The sequence below is a fragment of the Miniopterus natalensis genome, chromosome 18 (genome assembly GCF_054644295.1).
Source record: "Miniopterus natalensis isolate mMinNat1 chromosome 18, mMinNat1.hap1, whole genome shotgun sequence".
NCBI lineage: Eukaryota > Metazoa > Chordata > Mammalia > Chiroptera > Miniopteridae > Miniopterus > Miniopterus natalensis.
Genome location: NC_142098.1, coordinates 25345554 through 25362783, shown reverse-complemented (window position 1 = coordinate 25362783; position 17230 = coordinate 25345554). Strand labels below are relative to the sequence as shown.

At 47.3% G+C, this 17230-nt stretch overlaps 1 protein-coding gene across 5 annotated transcripts in view; it reads left to right on the top strand.

Annotated features, from left to right (window-relative positions):
- Window positions 1–17230, top strand: part of ZFHX3 (zinc finger homeobox 3) — a 263161-nt gene that overhangs the window by 206042 nt on the left and 39889 nt on the right. For all 5 annotated transcript variants that reach the window (XR_015716044.1, XM_087827467.1, XM_087827464.1 and 2 more), the window contains one exon: window positions 14098–14205. Coding sequence is in view for 4 of the 5 variants with exons in the window: in XM_087827467.1 (XP_087683593.1) it covers window positions 14098–14205 (108 nt within the window). In the remaining variant the exon portion in view is untranslated. The remainder of the gene's footprint in view (window positions 1–14097; window positions 14206–17230) is intronic.

Below are 17230 nucleotides of genomic sequence, written 5' to 3'. Positions count from 1 at the left end.
GCCATGGAGCACGGGTGGGGATGGAAGGTGGGGGGAGATTGGAAAGCCCACGTCAGCTTGATCTGGGCCGGGTGTGGCTGCAGCCTGGCTGCCCAGCGGGCAGGTGCCGGGCGTCCCCACGCATGGGATTACTTCATTACGGAGCCTTTCATTGACTTGGCTGCTCTGTGCTGATGAACTGAGACTGGGGACAAGAGCACATAATTGAGGGAAACAAATTCCCATCACAGGCCTGGCTGCAGCCAGGAGTAAGCGCCCACCTCCTCCTGGCATGTGCGATGGGGTGGGGCTGTTTGTAGTTCTCTTTTTTCCCCCCTGGGTGCATCTCCCCTTTTCTCCTTCCCTTCCACAACCTCACAGGCATTGGCTGCAGGCCAGTGAGCAGCATCTCTCCAGACCTGCCTCTGTTTCCCCTGCTCGGAGCTGCTCTTCCAGAGGCAGGCCTCTTGCACTTGCACTTACCCTCTGTTCATCCACTCGGACGGCTGGGGACCTGCCGGGGCCGCCCTCGTTCCCTTCACACACCTGTCCCTTCTCTCATTCAATCCATCTCCCTTTGTCCGTTTGTTTGTTCACCTTCAGTCCTGTCTGCGCTCTCCACTTAGATCTCCGCGAAGACAGAGAAGGGCAAGCACCGGTGCTGCCCTTCTTAATTGAAATTGCATTTCATTCATCTGGGAAATGAGGCAGGGGAGGGGTGGGGCAGACTTTTCCGAGCAGTCCGCTGCAGCTAATTCCACATGAAGCCAGGCTCGAGATCCCAGCACCATGAATATATAGCAGGATCTCAAGGAAAGAATTTAGGAACCAAAGTCGTTTGCATAAAACTAAACCGAAAACCACACAACCAGCCACGTTGTTTAACCACCATACCAAAAAATAATAATTATATATATATATATATATATCCTACTGCAATGCATTTTCTCAAATCAAGGAAATTAGCGGCTGAGGTCACCAGAGCATCTGAAGCTGGTCATTACTAATCAGTTGTTTATAGCAAAGAGATATATATACTTTTCTCCCCATGTTTTCTGGGCCTTAAAAAAGCATTTCCTGGAATCCCAACTGAAGTCCGTGTGCACCGTGGGCCGGCCGGGCTGGGGAGGCAGGTTGCCTCAGTTACAAAGAAGCATGGGTGGTGTGAAGGCAGAGTAGAAAAGAAATGGAGAGCCCTCACTTGACACCCTCTGACCTCAGCCGGTGGAGCTGAATGCTGGAGAGCCAGGACTGAAATTGCAGTCACTTTAGATTATTTGGAGCGAAGAGAGGCAGGGAAAAAAGGGTCTGTTGACTACAGGAAGCTGAATTCTTCCTCTGCTGAAAAGCTTATTAGTGGAAGGGGAAAAAGCAATTACTTGCTTTTGCTAGTTCTCTGTGGCGGGGATTCGGGGCTGCGACAGACCCTTGGACCTCACCCTGGATCCAGAATGTCTGTGACAGGCACTGCCCCAAGCCATCTGAGAGCAGTACTTCTGGGATTTCCCCCTCCAGAAAGAGCATGAAAGGAGGAGAGCGTGTGCGTGTGTGTGTGCGTGTGTGTGTAAATATGAGAAGGGGGTGGGAGTGAGCGAGCTGTGGCTTGTCCTTGTCTTTAAACGTGATAGTATTTGGGGGCACTGTGTTGACACTGGGCAGGAAGTTAACGGCACTGTTTGCCTGGGAGCATGGGTCTCTGGGGTTTAGGGGCTGCTGTTTCGTTGGGTTTGGTTTTGACAAGCCCCTTTTTTATCCCTGCTTTGCCTTTTGTCTCAAAATGTAAAGAAAAAGTAGATATTGCTTTGAACAATCATGGTCCCACTGTTAGAATCCATTTGCCTCAATATCACAGCTCTACTTGAGGAAGATTCTAGAAGAGCTAGCGTCTGGGGACCAGGCACCAGGCTTCCCCCTTCAGACTGCCCGTTGCTTCTTTCTTTGCTTGTCTGACTGTGTAAATGTCACCGTGACCACTCATTCCTTCCATGGCCACGGCCGCTCACCCTCCTTTGGGTCACCTCACTGCTTGGTCTGAGAGCCCCACCCTTCCGTAGGCCCTGGTCTCCTAGTCTGTAAAATCGAGGTGCTAGTGGTCAGCTCCCCTAGTCCCTCAAAACAAAGGCAGACCCCCCCCCCCCCCGCCCGGTGAGCAGGTGTCTTCAGCCATCATTTCTCCTTCCTAAATCTGTTTTACTGATTTTTTTTTTTTTTTTTTTTTATGTCTTTATTGGTTTCAGAGAGAGGAAGGGAGAGGGAGAGAGAAACATCAATGATGAGAGTCATTGATCGGCTGCCTCCTGCACACTCCCAGCTGGGGATCGAGCCTGCAACCCCAGCATGTGCCCCGACTGGGAATCGAACACCATCTCCTGGATCCTAGGCCGATGCTCAACTGCTGAGCCACACTGGCCGGGCTATGCAGTATTCTTATTTGGACTCCCCTGCTTATTTTATATTTTATATATTTACATTTATATTCTTTTTTCTAAAACACAGAAATACCTGATTTTGCCACCGTAATTGTATCTAGTGAAATTTCACACAGCTAGATTTTTAGTACATTGACCCATTCGTCTCCTCTTGCCTGGGTCTCCATTCTCAGATCAATTCTTTTTAAGGCTCAGTTTTCTGTCACTTCCGTTCTCGTGGAACATTTCCTGTTCTTTCCAACCTGTCACCAAAGTTCTTAGTAGTTGAGTCAATTCATAGGCTCTTTCAGACAAATTGGCCTGTTTTTCTACCATGATGTATATTTAATTTTAAGATACATGCTTACCTGCATGTTTTTTGTTTTAGAGTTCCTTGCTGGTTACCAGTTAAGTCCTGTCCTCTCCCCTCCTCCTCCTCATAGGTGAAGATGTGCTTGGTTAGTGAGGAATCGTTCATTTAGTTCTCCGTAATCACTGGGGGAGCTCATCTTTCAGGTTGTATCGCTTTCTGGCTACTTCTCATTCACACCTTTGGCTTGTGTCCTGGTGTCTGTCCCCCCGGTAAATCTTGGCCTTAACAAAGGGAAGCAAAATGCTTGCTTGTTGCAGGTTCCTTTCCTCATTCTCTCGCTGCTCGGGGTCCATACTCACTTAGAAAGCGTTGTCCACTTTGGAAAGTCTGGGGAGGATCCTGACTTAAGGATCTCCCCGTCGGGGGGTTCTGGTCCTTTGTTCAGTTGCAGTAGGCACACGGAAGAATTTCAACATCCAGAATTATGTTTTAATGTAACTGTGTGCTACAGATTTCTGTGGTTCCCTATTCCTACTGTCCTCAGTACACGGACAAGAGCTTTGTCACGGAGTTGTGCTTTCTGTCCAGACAGATCCTTGACGACTTTCTCATGCTGTGGCAGCATTTTCTTTCCCCTTGGTTGCATGTATTCGTTCTTCTCAAATGTCCCCGCCATTAAAGAGTATGGGTGTGAGTGTAGAATTTAAGTTCTTTTATTGAGTTGTTTGCCTGGACGACTGCATTTTTGCACCTTGAGATGTATCACCGTACAAGTTTTGGGGGGGGCGGTGTAACGAGATGTATTGCCTTTCAAGGATACCAGCCTGTTTTTAGGTCTAAGAAACACCTTAAAGGAGGGAGAGCTGGATATAATCACACAGAGGCCTGAAGCTGAGTCTGAAGTACAGTTAGCAGTTCTTGGGGTTTTGAGGAGGGGCTGCTGTAGCTGAAATCTCTGTGAAGGAGCAGCTGCGGTGGTGGTGGTGGCGGCGGCGGCATTTTGTTAAACCCTGGAAAAAGAACATTTCATTGTACAGGATCCAACTTTTAAAAATACAGACGCTTTGTATTCACCCACTGGCATCACTTGGGAAGTTTCTAAAAAGAAGGAAGAAGACCCAAGAATTTTCCCTCTCCCTTTGGGTGCAGAACAGCTGTCCAAGGCGCATGCTAAAAACAGCAGCCCTTTAGCAGCTCCATCTGCTCTGTCTCCCCTTCCTGCAGGAAAGCTCTTGAGCACAAACCTTTGCATTTTCTCCGTACCTCGGCTTTCTGCTCCACTTTCTGTACAGTTTCCTAGGAAATGTCAACTAAAACGCGTTGCTTCTGCAACCTGGCTGTTTCAGACTAAAGTGCATTTGGGGACTTGATGGTTTTGGAGAATGGCCCAGTTCTCAGTGTTTCCCATGAAGACACCTCCGTAAATGCCTCAGGTGTGACCATGAGCGCTCCTGGCAGAGCCAGGCTCTGCAGCAGGCGGTGAATGCGTAGCGGGCACCTGAAGGCTCCCCAGCGTGTTTGGAGGTGTGAGACTGTTCTAGGCCACCTCCAGAGCAGAGTGCGTTTCTAGCCTTGCCTTCCAGAATGTGCAACACTTACCTGTGCAGTGACCCCGGTGCATGCCTGGGTCTGGCTAACAGAGCAGTTTAACTGGTGCTTTTCTGAGCGTGGTGCTGCCTGAAGTTGGCCTGATGTCTGTTTCCCAGATTCGGTTTGGAAAATGTAAGCCTTTGTTTGTGCTTTGTTTTTATGAATCAGCTTGTTTTGCCAGCTGTGCGTGTAAGTGGCTTACGATCATGCAAAACGAAGCTCATTGACAGGCCCTCGCTCTGGCTCTGCCGTCCACTGGTGGGAGTGGACTCAGGTTTCTGCATGCACTCTGTGCCTCACAGGGGTCAGGCTGTTTTCTTAACAGGCTAGAGACCCTTCAGACTCTGTGGGCATAAGAGTGAGGCAACAAATAAGCTGGGAATTTGAGTCCCTAGTCGGTGTGGCCATGTGACTCAGACCCCTGGAGCCCTGGTTTATTTTTCTGTGTTGTGTGCTGTTTGTTTTGATGACTAGAAACAAAATGTTCACCTTTCTCTCTCTCAGTTTGCTTTTTGGCATATGTTCGCCCCAGATATTCCGTCGTTGCCTTTGACATTGTCAACCCGTGTCACGTTGTGTCTGCCCGGCCGCCTTCCACCTTTCCTTCCCCTGCTATCATTCCCGAATAGATTGCATCCATCAACCTTGACATTCCTGTTACAAGAACCATCCCACAAGGTTTCACTTATACCCATTAGGTTCTAATCACCATAATCTAATATCATTTCTGATACATCCTGTTCATTTCCCACACACCTTCATTTGTGTACAGATACTTAAGCACACTTACAGGCCTGCCTTAACTTTTTTTCATTCATGTGTTTCTAATGCTTTCCAATTAAAAATAAATAAATTAGGAAACACACCATAGATTTTTTTTTTTTTTTGCATTAAGCATAAGATTTCTCTCTGATAAGCCAAGTCAGTTTTGACTCAGAAGGTGATACCAGTTTTTCTCTAATGGAAACTGTTAATTTTTTTTCTTACAGTCTTTCTATCAGTCACGGTTGTTCATCTGTCTTATCCTCTCCCCCGTCCCCCGACCCTGGAAGCCTGGCAGTGTTTATTTCAAGCAGGGTGCTATTGAAAGACAGATGTTTGTAGGGACTGCTCAGGCCTCACACCTGGACTATTAAAAAGCTTTCAGGCACATCTGTTCGGTTGAAAAATGTCCCTTTCTCTAGAGGAGGGGGCATTAGGACAGAAGGGGTACCCCATCAAAGAGGCTTCCCTTCTTCAGCACCCACCTGGTCATGAACCCTCAATTTTAACTGTACACCCAGACTCCTTAGATGATGCTCCCAGCTCCACAGAATGGTCTGTTCTGATGAGCAAGCATATGAGGCCCTCCATCAAGACCGTCCTCCTCCTACTAAACCTGGCTCTTTTCACCTTTGCCTATCAGATACTCTGTGGCTAAGACCCTACAGTTTACTCTGTCCCCTGCTCCCGTCTTTCTCAGCAGCATAGTGAATTGCAATCATTAGTTTCCTCCTGGTTTGTTTTTAATGGAGGGGTAGGGGGGACCACCCTTCTTGGTTTCAAGGACCTTCTATTTTGCATGCCTCTTCTTTCCAGAACATTCCAGTTTGGTGTGAGGTTAAACTGTGCAAAACACTGTTTGAAAGAAAGGAGAAAAAGAGAAAGGGGCTTGTCAAGATGCATTTGTTAGATCACGTTTTAAATGAAGTACAATTGAAGGTAGTTTTTGTCCAAAGAAAGGAAAAAACCCCTGCAAATCCGCTGAGCTCCCCGAGAGCGCGCCTCCTTTGTCGTCGCCCTGACATTGAAGTGTAATTTTTCATGGTTATTTGGACTGGAAAATGGGGGGAGGGGGGAAGGGGAGAGATGGGCCTGCGATTATTTCCCATAAATGACAACACAATCACATCACGCTCCGCTACAAACATGCTCGGGGAATTTGCCTTTTTCACATTTCATGTGTGAAAGTAACAGCAACCATCCCGGCTCTGGGGAGACGCGAGGGGCCTAATCCCCGCTGAATTCCGTTGGCTTCAGCGCTGGGGCCGAGCTGCATCCGTTCAGCGTGGATTCCGAAACCATTCCAGGGTCGGGTTTGAATTTTACAAACTGGAACTCACATCTTTCAGTTATTGAAGGAAAAAAAAAAGTCTTCCCGTGAATAGCCACCAGGCGAGTCAGCGACACAGCCCGTTCCCTTGTGCTTTGTCACCTCACGTCTGCTTTTATCCTTTCTGCGTTTCTGCAGGGGGCAGCCCAGGTGCTTTTACTAAGAACATAGATTAAATGGAACTTGTTGCAATACCGGCTCGAGGCGTTTCCTCCCTTTTTCTCCTCTCTTGACCCCCACCCACCCCCTTAATTCTAGCTCCGTTTTGACAAACTGTTCAAATGACCAAGTGGCCTTGCCCGGGAGAGGAAAAGTGGCAGGACCCGTCCCTCACCGCACAAGGGCAGCATTTTTCACTCGGTTCTCTGGCGCTCTGTGTTCGCACAGGAGCACGGCTCAGGGAGGGGATGTCTGTCCCCGAGGCCGACACAGGCCAAATGGCAGCCTCGGACCCAGCCGAGGCTCTCTCCTGTCAGTGCTCAGGTTAGAGGTGAAGTTAGGCCAACAGCAAATGGAGAGGCTCCCCCAGGAGTACATTCTTGTCCGACCAGCCTGGCTCTATCCAGCAGGGGCCCAGCCCTCCCAGCCTTCCCAGGCTCCCTCTTGCTGCACAAGCCCCATTTTTCTTGTTTCTATAAACAGTGGCAAGATCTTCAAATATACAAAAGCATAAATGGTCTCTATTCTCCAATTAGTCATTTTAATAATACCCGGAGTCGCCTTCAGAGTGTTGATTCTTTTAGCCCGGTGCCAAAGCCTGGGTCGGAGGGGTAGGGGACGGGAAAGCAGGTGGGAGTGGGGGTTGGGGTGGGGGCGGCCAGGAGGCCGAATTCCCTAAGCGTAGGGTTTTCTTGCAGAGCCTTGCCTGCAGCCCCGTGGGAAGCTGGCAGGCCTCCACTGCCTTTCAGGCCCTGTCCAGAAGCTCCAGGCGCCGCTGCCCCAGGTGTATTTGGTAAATGAACACCTAGCGGTAAAAGGAATTCTTGTGGTAAAATGATCACTTAAACTAAAAGATCCATGTGAAAAGGAACTCGTCATTGGAGGAAGGGAGTGTCTGATCTCTTACTGTCCTCCATCTCCTCTCTTGCTCACGACCTCTTACCTCTCGGAGGACTGACATCCCTTTTTATAAATGTCCTCTTTGAGAAAGCAGTTTTGTTTAAAACAACTGGTGAATGGTTCAGCTAATTTATTTATTTTTATTTATTTATTTTTTTACAAAAAGCTACTGGAATGGGAACATTCCCTACAGAGAGCCCTGGCCATTCAAGCCAGCTGGTAGAGGAGGGTCTTCTGTGGGATGGCCCAGCCTGGCAGAGGTTTACATCGCTGATAAAATGGAAAATGCCAAAGATGGGGGAGACATACCTCTGCCTTTCCAGTACTCTGTCCCTTACACCCAGTGCGACGGGTCCTGCAGGCGGGAGTGCAGGAGGCCAGTTCACCGGGCATCTACTGGAGAGCATACCAAATGCCTTGGGCCCTGCTAGTGCACTGGACTTCTAACGCCCCTACTGGAGAAGGCAGGAAAATATTACACTGCTGATGAATAAATGAGTGTGCCAGGCTTGTAGTTCCTGCCTGCTCCCCCCTCCCCCCCCCACCCCTCTACCCTCATTCTTTACCCCTTTAAGGTTTCATGCCTAGACTGTGATAGTTGTATCTCAAAATGTCCACTCACCAGTGTGGATTTGGATCCTGGCTCTTCATCTTGTGATTTGGCATTAATGCATACCTTATTTAGATGTAGAATACAGAATGGGCAAAGTTTCCCAGCAATTAAAAATAATACTCAGTACTCAGATGATTACTCACAGAGAAGTTCCAGGTAGATTTGTAAGTTCCTAATACCACTTGCGTGCTTGAGAACATGCAGCCACTTTTACCTACTTGATAAGTGTGAGGTGTGTTAAGAGAACAATTGGCATTTGAGATCAGCAAAAGCGCCTTGATTTTTTTAAGGGAAAATTTCTGGGGCCGGGTGTTGTTGACCCAGAAAAACCTTAATTGCTCAGAGCTACCTCTCAGGCAGTTTCCAGTCACATGGTCCGAGCTGGAAAGACCCCATGGAATAAAAAGACCCCATGGAGTCAACATTGGAGAAAGATGCAGAATGGATTACTGCGCCCTGCATCCGGGTGTCACTGTGCAGTCGGGATACAGCCCAGGGCACGTGGCAGAAGAGCATAGTTAGTGGCCCACCCCTGTGGTACAGCTACAAGGATCACCACCATTTACCTCTTCCTCCCTGCCTAGGAGAGTGAAGACAAGACTAGGAGTGAGAACTGGGAGCAACAGGGTCGCCTGTCCATCAGCACCGCAGATCATACCCTGTTACAAGTTTTTATTGTAGCAGAATTTTAATGCACTTGATCTTACTTGAACTAAGTGGTCTAGACCTTAGCAGTCATGTTTTATATTGTGGATTTGATTCGATTTGTATTTACAAAATAAAGCATGCATATTCTATAGAATATGTACAGCCATTAGAGGTTTCCTCAGGATAACAAAAGGAAGTCCATGAGGATTGGGTGAGCTGGAGTTTTCAGCCCTGTTTTCCGGGACAGCCCATTGGCCAAGGTGTCCTTCTGTGAGTCTGTAGCCAGAGTCCAGCACCTGCACAGGAGTTATAGGAACGTGAGGGAAAGACACAATCATGGAGACTGTCCTGCTGCCCTACCCACCACAGAGACCCCAAGCAAAAGTGGCCGCTGCCCTCTGTGTCACTCCTGCTGGTCAGAATGTGCCCAGCCTTTCCCGCCTGCTTCGGTGGTTGTCCTTGGTTAATTAGGTTGAAAATGGAGAAAGGAAAAGCTTTAACCCTATCTTCAAAGTAAGCAGATTGGTTATTTTGTTTTTCAAAGAAGAGGTCCTATATACAATTAAAACTTGTTTCTGGTAAACCTCATTCCAGGAAAGATGAGCTTTTAACAAAAGGCTTTTGACAGCTGCAGGCTATTTCATTTTTTTTAATGCCGAATGAAAAATCAATACATTTTTCTGGGTTATACATATTCAGAACAGGCCTGATATTTCCATTATAATGGAAAGTGGGTGTCTGTGCACATCTCGCCTGTCAGAGCTGCACCACCGCGTTTTCCAAGCCACTGCTAAATATTTCAAACCTGATTTGATTGTGGTTCATGACAGCTAATGTTTCTCAGCTCTTGAGCCTGCCGACAGGCAAACGCACTTTATTCCAACCCCACCCTCAAACATTGCTCCCCCCAGAGAAAAAGAACAATTTCATTCTTCAGGGATCCAGACTGGTGTATTATTTAAGTAACGTGATCGCCTGAGAGCTTTGGGTACAGACACCCTGATAGAAGAATTTCCAAATTTCTTTCACATTGAGGCATTAAGGGGGCTTTGTCAGGTTTGGGGCAAGGTTTGAATTAATCTGCATTATCCTGTTAAGAGTTTGGAACAGAGGGACTAGTCTTAGTCATTGATTGACTCCCCCTCCTTCAAGTCTGTAAGCGATTTGTAAATACACCCAAAGGACATGGCACTCAGCCCCAGTTATTTGATGAACAGTATCATTTTTTTAGCAACTGGCAAGTTTTCTTGGGTAACACATTCAGGGAGCGTACGCGGCGGGGTGAGTGCTGACTTCCTCATGATGCCACCTCTATTTTTGCTCCTGCCTGGTGCTCCTTCCACAAACCAATTTCCAGGTTGTTCAAAAAATTGTTGCAGACCTCATGGGATCACCAGTTAGCACACCCACCTCCATTGGGCACAGATCAGGAAATCATGCAGTCATTTTCAGCAGCATCTAAGGTTGTTAAGAGAACAGTTTGCATTTATGGTAAGCTAAGCCATGCAAGTGAAGGGAAATTTTCTGGACCTGTGGTATCACCACCCCCAAAACTGGAGCTGCCCTAGCAACCCTCCCCTTTTAGAATACATTTATCTGCTGAAATCCTTACACCTGAAGGTTCTGCCCTTAACCGGGAGACATGAGTGATGTGAGCAGGTTGAGTTTGGCTGGAGCGCCGTCTGGGAGAAGCAGTTGTAAAAAGGAGGTGGTGATGGAAATAGATTTTTTTTAGTGGCCTTCAGCCAGTTTTATATGTAAGTTGAAGGCAGGAGGGACACCAGGAAGAGCTCACAGTTACTGAAGATTTGTTTCTATTTCCCCAGCCCTTCAGTGTAAAAATACATCCAAACAGGAGGAGTGCCCCAGTTTGAGGGCTACTTTGGGGTGTATCCATCTAAGTAGGCTTCTGCAGGGGTTTTAAAGGATCCTCCTCTGGAGTCTTCGGAAAAACAGACCTGTCTGGAATGCACTGGGCCTTCTACCTCCTGCCAAGAACAGGCGGGGCAAAGGGAGCAGAGATGACCTTCTCACCCAGGTCCTGGCTGGGCCCTTGAGAGAGCATTCCTGCTGCCTTCTGAAACATTAAACTCTTTGGGGCGAAGATGGTTTTGACTTGTCTATTTCAGAGTAAAAATGGCTCAGTGACTGTTATATGTCTTGGTAAAGGAAACCACTCTGCCTTCTGAGGGAAAGACAGGATTTTCCAGATAAAACCGGATTGTAGGTCCATCAAGTCTTTACTTGTTCCCACCATCTGTCAGTAGCTGATATTATAGGAAAAAAATTGACTTCTGTCATGACCCTGGCCAGTTGCCACTGACTTCATGGGGGGAAAATGCAATCTGTGATCTGTAGGGGGAAAAAACCCTCCCCTCGGCTCTGTGCTCTACCAGCATGGGTATCAAATACGCATTCCTAAAAGGAACGAGGGCCAGATAACCAGCCCCAGGAGCTCAGAGTGTAGCTGCAGCTCTCTGGTTCAGAGCTGGATGCCATCACATTCTTGCTTCCCACATGTTTCCATTACAGGGAGACCAGACCGCTCCCATGGGTGCACGAAGCCTGGGTCTTAGTGAGTGGGGTTGCTTTAGGCTTTTGGGAATCTATAAAATATACCCTGCCTGCAAAGCATTGTGGGCCTGAGCTGTCCAGACGAATTCATAGTTTGCATCTCTGTTTTTTAATCATTTCTCTACCTCTATTGGTATTCAGAGCTCACAGTTTTCTGGTTACTGACAGCCTGGGCTTTCATCCATTTTAAAGAGCAATTTTTCCTCTTGCTGTTGATGATGATGGTATAAAGACAGATGGTGTAACTGCTTATGAATGTCCTATTTTATTTCCCCAGGACCAGACAGTTCACTTGTATATTATTTCCACATGCTCAGGTTAGGCGGCCCAGACAGTGTCTGCCTCCTGCAGCTAGCTGCCCGTCTAGGCCTGGCTATGTAGAGGGCGACACCTGTAGGTCACAGGTGGAACTGCAGGGAAATGCCTGCTTGGCTGCATGGGACCTGTTCTGTTTTGTTTTTTTTAGCTGGGGCCGAGGACACTGCTTCCTTGTAAAAGAAGCTGGCTTGTCTGGGAGTTTCTTAATCATTTCTTCTTCTCCCAAGCATGTAACAGCCTTTTAGTGAAGGAGGCAGAAATGATAATATTACATGAAGAAACTCAAAAAGAAGAGTTGATTTTTAAATCTTATTAAAAAGCAGGGGGAAAAAAAGAGAAGCAAAGTTCCTGGATTAACCTCTATTGTCTGCCCGCTCAGCTGCCTTCACTTTTCTGCTTGTAGTAGGGCAGGACTTCAAAGTCTCTATCTTCTGAATAGATATGGTCACTCTGGCACTGGCTTCAGTTTTTGGGGCCTTTCTCTGCTCAATGGCTGTGGCCCATGTACCGTGCAGGAGAGCGGTGCTGGCCTTGGACATGGATCCCTGTGGGCAGACTCCTCCCCTCCTCCCCAAAGCAGCACCTTCGGGCCCTGTTCATCGCCACATCAGGGTGCTCTCTGCTTTGGTGGTGTCAGACTGTCGCCGTCTAAGGTGATACTGTGTGTGTGTGTGTGTGTGTGTGTGTGTGAGAGAGAGAGAGAGAGAGAGGAGAGACCACTGAGCGATCCCTTTGCATAATCAAATTAATCAAATATATCAGTACCACGGATATTTTGTATCACAGGGTGTAGGGGCACATGAGCATATTTTAAGAGACCTGTCATACTGTGTAACTTGCTTATTTTTGCTCTACTGGCACGTGCATGTGTGTTTCTTTACTAAGTGCAGTGCAGCTCGAACACGGCTCTGTGCATGTGACGACATCAAACCATGGCTGCTTGATTTTTCTGTTTGAACTAAGGGTGGCTGTGGGGAGACGATGTTAACTTTACTACACAGTGACGCAGAAAGGAGATGTAGAAATTGTATGTGGAGTCCTCTTACTTGGAGATGAAAGTAAGCATATCTAATTCTCATCCGTGTTCCCCGTGACTGCCTCATAAATCCCCTACTGGTGGTAATGAAGAAAGAATGTTCCCTGACCCCTAGTTCAGTTTTCCATTCCTTGGACTTCTATTGTCCTTTCAGGAAGAATTAGGAAAATCTGACTCTAAATAGATACTTTTTCCCTCAAGTGTTTTATAAAGCCCTCTGAGGTCAGTCTACTCTGAACTCGTTTTACTTCCATTGTGAGATGAAATTTAGAAGCTGTTTTCTGGAGGGCTGGAGGGGTTATTACACCTTGAAATATTGAGGAGTAGAGTTGCAGTTGGAGGGACCTAGGGTGACATTGGAGCCCCAAACCCACAATCCTAGATTGGACCCTAATACCTGGTCCCCGTGGGTCTGGGTCTAGTGCCAACCTTGAGTGATAGACATGAGCAGCCAGGTGCTCAGGTGTCTATACCCAGGTCAGTGTGCTCTTCAAGGTGTCCTAACACTGTCACCATTAAGCCACCTTGGTTTGCCGGCCTCATTCATTCGTTAACCCAATCTTAATGAACGTGTTGGGTAACGATCCACAGGGCCAAGGGAGCAAGAGAGAAATGTCTCGCGTCCTTCCCGCAGCACCTGGGTGTCTCACCCTCTCCTTCCCCACTTGGGCAAGTGGCACTTGACTTCATGATTAACCTGCTGTTGGACATGGCCATTCCTCTACCTTCACCAAAGCATGATGTGTTGAGCTGGAGGAAATGTCCTTGGTTAGTTTTAAACCAGCGGTAGGTGAAGAAGGGAGGGACTTCAAAAGGAAAGCGTACGATTCTGTCACAGTTTCCTCCTCCTCGCCACTGACGCCTGGAGTGCCACCAATGTCATTTCCTAGAACTCTTTACATTGATGAAATGTGGCCAATATTTTATGGCTCTTCTGCGTATGAAGACTGTAAAAAAACCAACAACCAAAAAACCCTCCCTCCACTGTCCGGCACATGCACAGGCACTCTGAGGCCTGTGCGGGTCAGTGCCGGGGCACACGGGGGTTGGAGCTAGGCGAGAAACTCCTTTTTGCACCTTCAGGTGTAGAATTTTGCATTTTCAAGTATGAATGACTTGTGTGCAACTTCAGGAATTTGGATGGAGTTATTTCTTCGACAAGATTGGCTTTTCAATAAGAAAAGCTCATATGAGGCATTCAGAATCCACCCGGAAATACCCGATGTCCACACGTCCAGAGCGAGCCATAGCCTCGTACCAAGGAGCAGGGAAGGACAGTCCCCTCTGCCTACCCAGACCTTGGCATGGCCGTAGTGCAGCCAGCCTTTCAGGGCCACAGGGAAGGGAGGGGGGACAGTCATTGGTATCTTTGTTTTGTGGTTGATAATTCTTTGGAGCAGGAGTCAAGAGTCCTTCATCTTCTGTCTACTTTCAGTTGTTAACATTTTGTTTTTCCTTCTATTTCAGAAGAAGCCATTGAAGATGTTGAAGGGCCCAGTGAAGCAGCTGCTGATCCAGAGGAGCTTGCTAAAGACCAAGAGAGTGGAGGCGAGAAAGAACAGAGCAAGTGGACAGGTAGCGTGTGTGGTTGCCCTGGATCCCGACGCTCCTCCCCCAGAAGACTGAGGCTCAGAGGCCAGGGGGCAGATACCTCCTTAAATCCACCCAGAAAACCTCTGGCTCCATGCTTGTCGGAGGATTCTGTGTTTGTTTGTTTTTTTTTTTTTTTTGAGTGGTCCCCCTCGCTCTCTTTCTATTCTGTTACATTAAGGAAGTTTTGAAATGTTTTTTCAATGGCCCCCAAACCATCTTGTTTACTGAGCATTGGGGTGTCTGGCTCTGTTGGAGGCTCGCGCGTTTTTGAGGTCACACTTCTTCTGCAGCAACCCCCTGTTGTTTGCCCTGGATGTGATTCTTCCTCTGGTTAAGGCCCAGGCCCAGCAGAGGACTTTTACTATGTGGAACCTAATCAGGGTCACCCAAGTCTCTTAAGGAGTCTGTGGTGAAAGCTAGGCTTCGTCCTGCATTTGGGGGGCCTGGGCAGGCTCTGGGTGTTCTGTTTGCTCTGCCTGTTCCCCAGAGTGAGCACCCACACCCTGAAATGCACCCAGAGGGGAGGCAGGCAGTGCAGCCAGGCAAGAGGCTGTCCTACCAAGAGCGGAAGAAATTGAAGTCGGGAAAGGAAGTGCTATTTCTGGAAAAGCTGGCATTGAGAGAAGGGGACCGGCCATCTCTCATTATGATTGGATTTCTGTACTGAGGGAAAGAAGAGCTGAGACTAAGAAGGAAAGCTTAGGCTTTTTGTTTGTTTGTTTTTTGAAGAGGAGCAAAATAGTTTCTGAGACTTATCAGGACAGATAAGTCTCCCAGAACCACCACAATAATTAGAGGAAATGAATGACAAGCAGCAGAAGTTATTGTGTTTGGTCAACCTAATTCTTACTGCCTTCCATTATTAATATTGTAATACTCTTTTTTTTTTTTTTGAGAAAATATTTACCTTCTGGAGTCTGTATTGGTTGGGCCTTTGTTACTTTTCCAGGCATGACTGTTCTTAAATCATGTTCAGTGTTGGCCTCCACTATTTAAACAAGATACAGAATCTTGGAGAGAGGCCAGGGGAGAGCAATGAAAATGACTGAAGGCTGAGAAATATTGCCTCTGAGAAGAGGCTGAAGAAATTGGGGCTATTCAGACTGGAAAAGAGAAATTCGAGAGGTAGATAACAGCTTCCAAATATCGGGAGGGATGCGCAGAGTAGGCGACGTGCCGCTGGCGCGCCTTTCCTGGGAGGTGGAGACGGGTGGCGCCGCAGCTGAGAGAATGGACGGCGCACGAGGTGGACTTTACAGTCCATGCTGCTTATTTTCCCCTGTGTCCAGGGCCTGAGCTCAAGATAACGCCAAGGGATGGGGCCAAGCACCAGCACCCTGGGAAGATTTGAGGTTTGTAATGTAGCACCAGAAAGTGGGGCATGGACACCTGTGCTCGAAGGCCCTGAGTGGGGGAGGGATCGTTCTGCGTTTCTTCCCATGGACAAAGACCCCAGTTTTTGCTGTACTATTAAGGTGTGATCCAAATTAACTTTTAGCGGTTAAACAGATCTGCCTAGAGGAGGTGGATTTCACAAACTCTGTTTGAAGACTGAGTGTACCCTTTCAGACTATCCTTTGTTTTCATGATGTGGGTGCCTGGTTTCTGATCCTGGCTCTGCCACTTTCTAGCTCTGCCACCTTGCTCAAGGTGCCCTACCCTTTCCAGGCCTCAGTTTCCTCACGAGATGGGGTTTAAAAATTGTACCTACTTCCATAGGATAGCTGTGTGGATTATTTGAATATGGGAATCTTAGAACAGTGTCTAGCATATAGTAAGCTGTATATTAGGAAGGTTATTTTGTTGTTGTTTTTAATAGTTTAGTTAAATAAGATTAGGGAAACTAGTAGCAGTTTCTCTTCAGGTCCTCCCATAGGAATATAAAAGTTGCCAGGCAGCCTGTGGCTTCTGGGAAGGCCGAGAAGCTGAGAAAGAACTAGTGTATAAGGATTTAGTGAGATCATGAAAATGGTATTTGGTGCCTATGTTTCCTGCATTCTATATGCTAAGAACACTAAGAAAACAATAAAAAGTAACGGCCATTCGCAAAGCTCCTACTGTGTGCCAGACCCTTTGCCAGGGCACTTTGTATGCGTTCCTCTAATGCTTACACCAGTTCCAGGCAAGCTTCACTGAGGGTGGCTCAGGTGAACCGCCTTCAGGGTGTTCGTGATCCAGTGGGAGTGTGCCTTCACCGTGCCTGTGGACGTGCGAGGGGTCTGGAGCCTCCTAGAAGACTCAAAATGAGCACCATAAAAAGGAGTCTTTAACAAGACTCCATTGTCTCCTTCATTCATTAAGACAACGGGCCACACTTAATCTTTATCTCCAAAAGACAGAGACGAGCCAGGCAGGGAGAGAATGAATGAATAACTCAGAGGTGCACCTTGCCAGTTGCGCAGCAGTAAAGAGAGAAGGGAAAATTCTTTCCCGACTCCCGCAAATGATCCTCTTTTGACCTGAAGCATAATTTTGTCTATATTGTCTGAGTGTGTAATGACAGGCTTTATTAAGGAACTTGGTCGATCTGATCTTGGAATCGATGTAGGTGCCAGCAACCTCTTCTGAGCTTTCCTTGGGATCCTCAGTACTTTATGAAAAATGTCTGCGTTTGTTCCATTTACTCCCTAAATTGAGCTGCTCCTGTCTGATTAACTGTGATGGGGAGTGCTTCCTCCTGGCAAATAAATAAATAGTGATTTCACAATTTGTACTGCTGATTAGTGGCTGCTCATGATGCAGATTAATAATATTTCAAATGGGCTTGGATAATTGGCATTTTCTCAGCTATTGATTATGTAGTTTGAGGGTTTGTGCAGGAATGGATAATCTTTACTAAAATTTTTTAGTTAGTTATTTTCACATTGGAGTGGGACTCCTCGTTTCCTTTTTGGTGTCTCTTTGGGCTTCTTTTATTTAGATGGCAGGTCTTTTACCTCGAGTGGCAGCAAGACAAGCAAGACAGTGGTTTGAATCATGACAGCATCAGTCCCACTGTCAGTGGCTG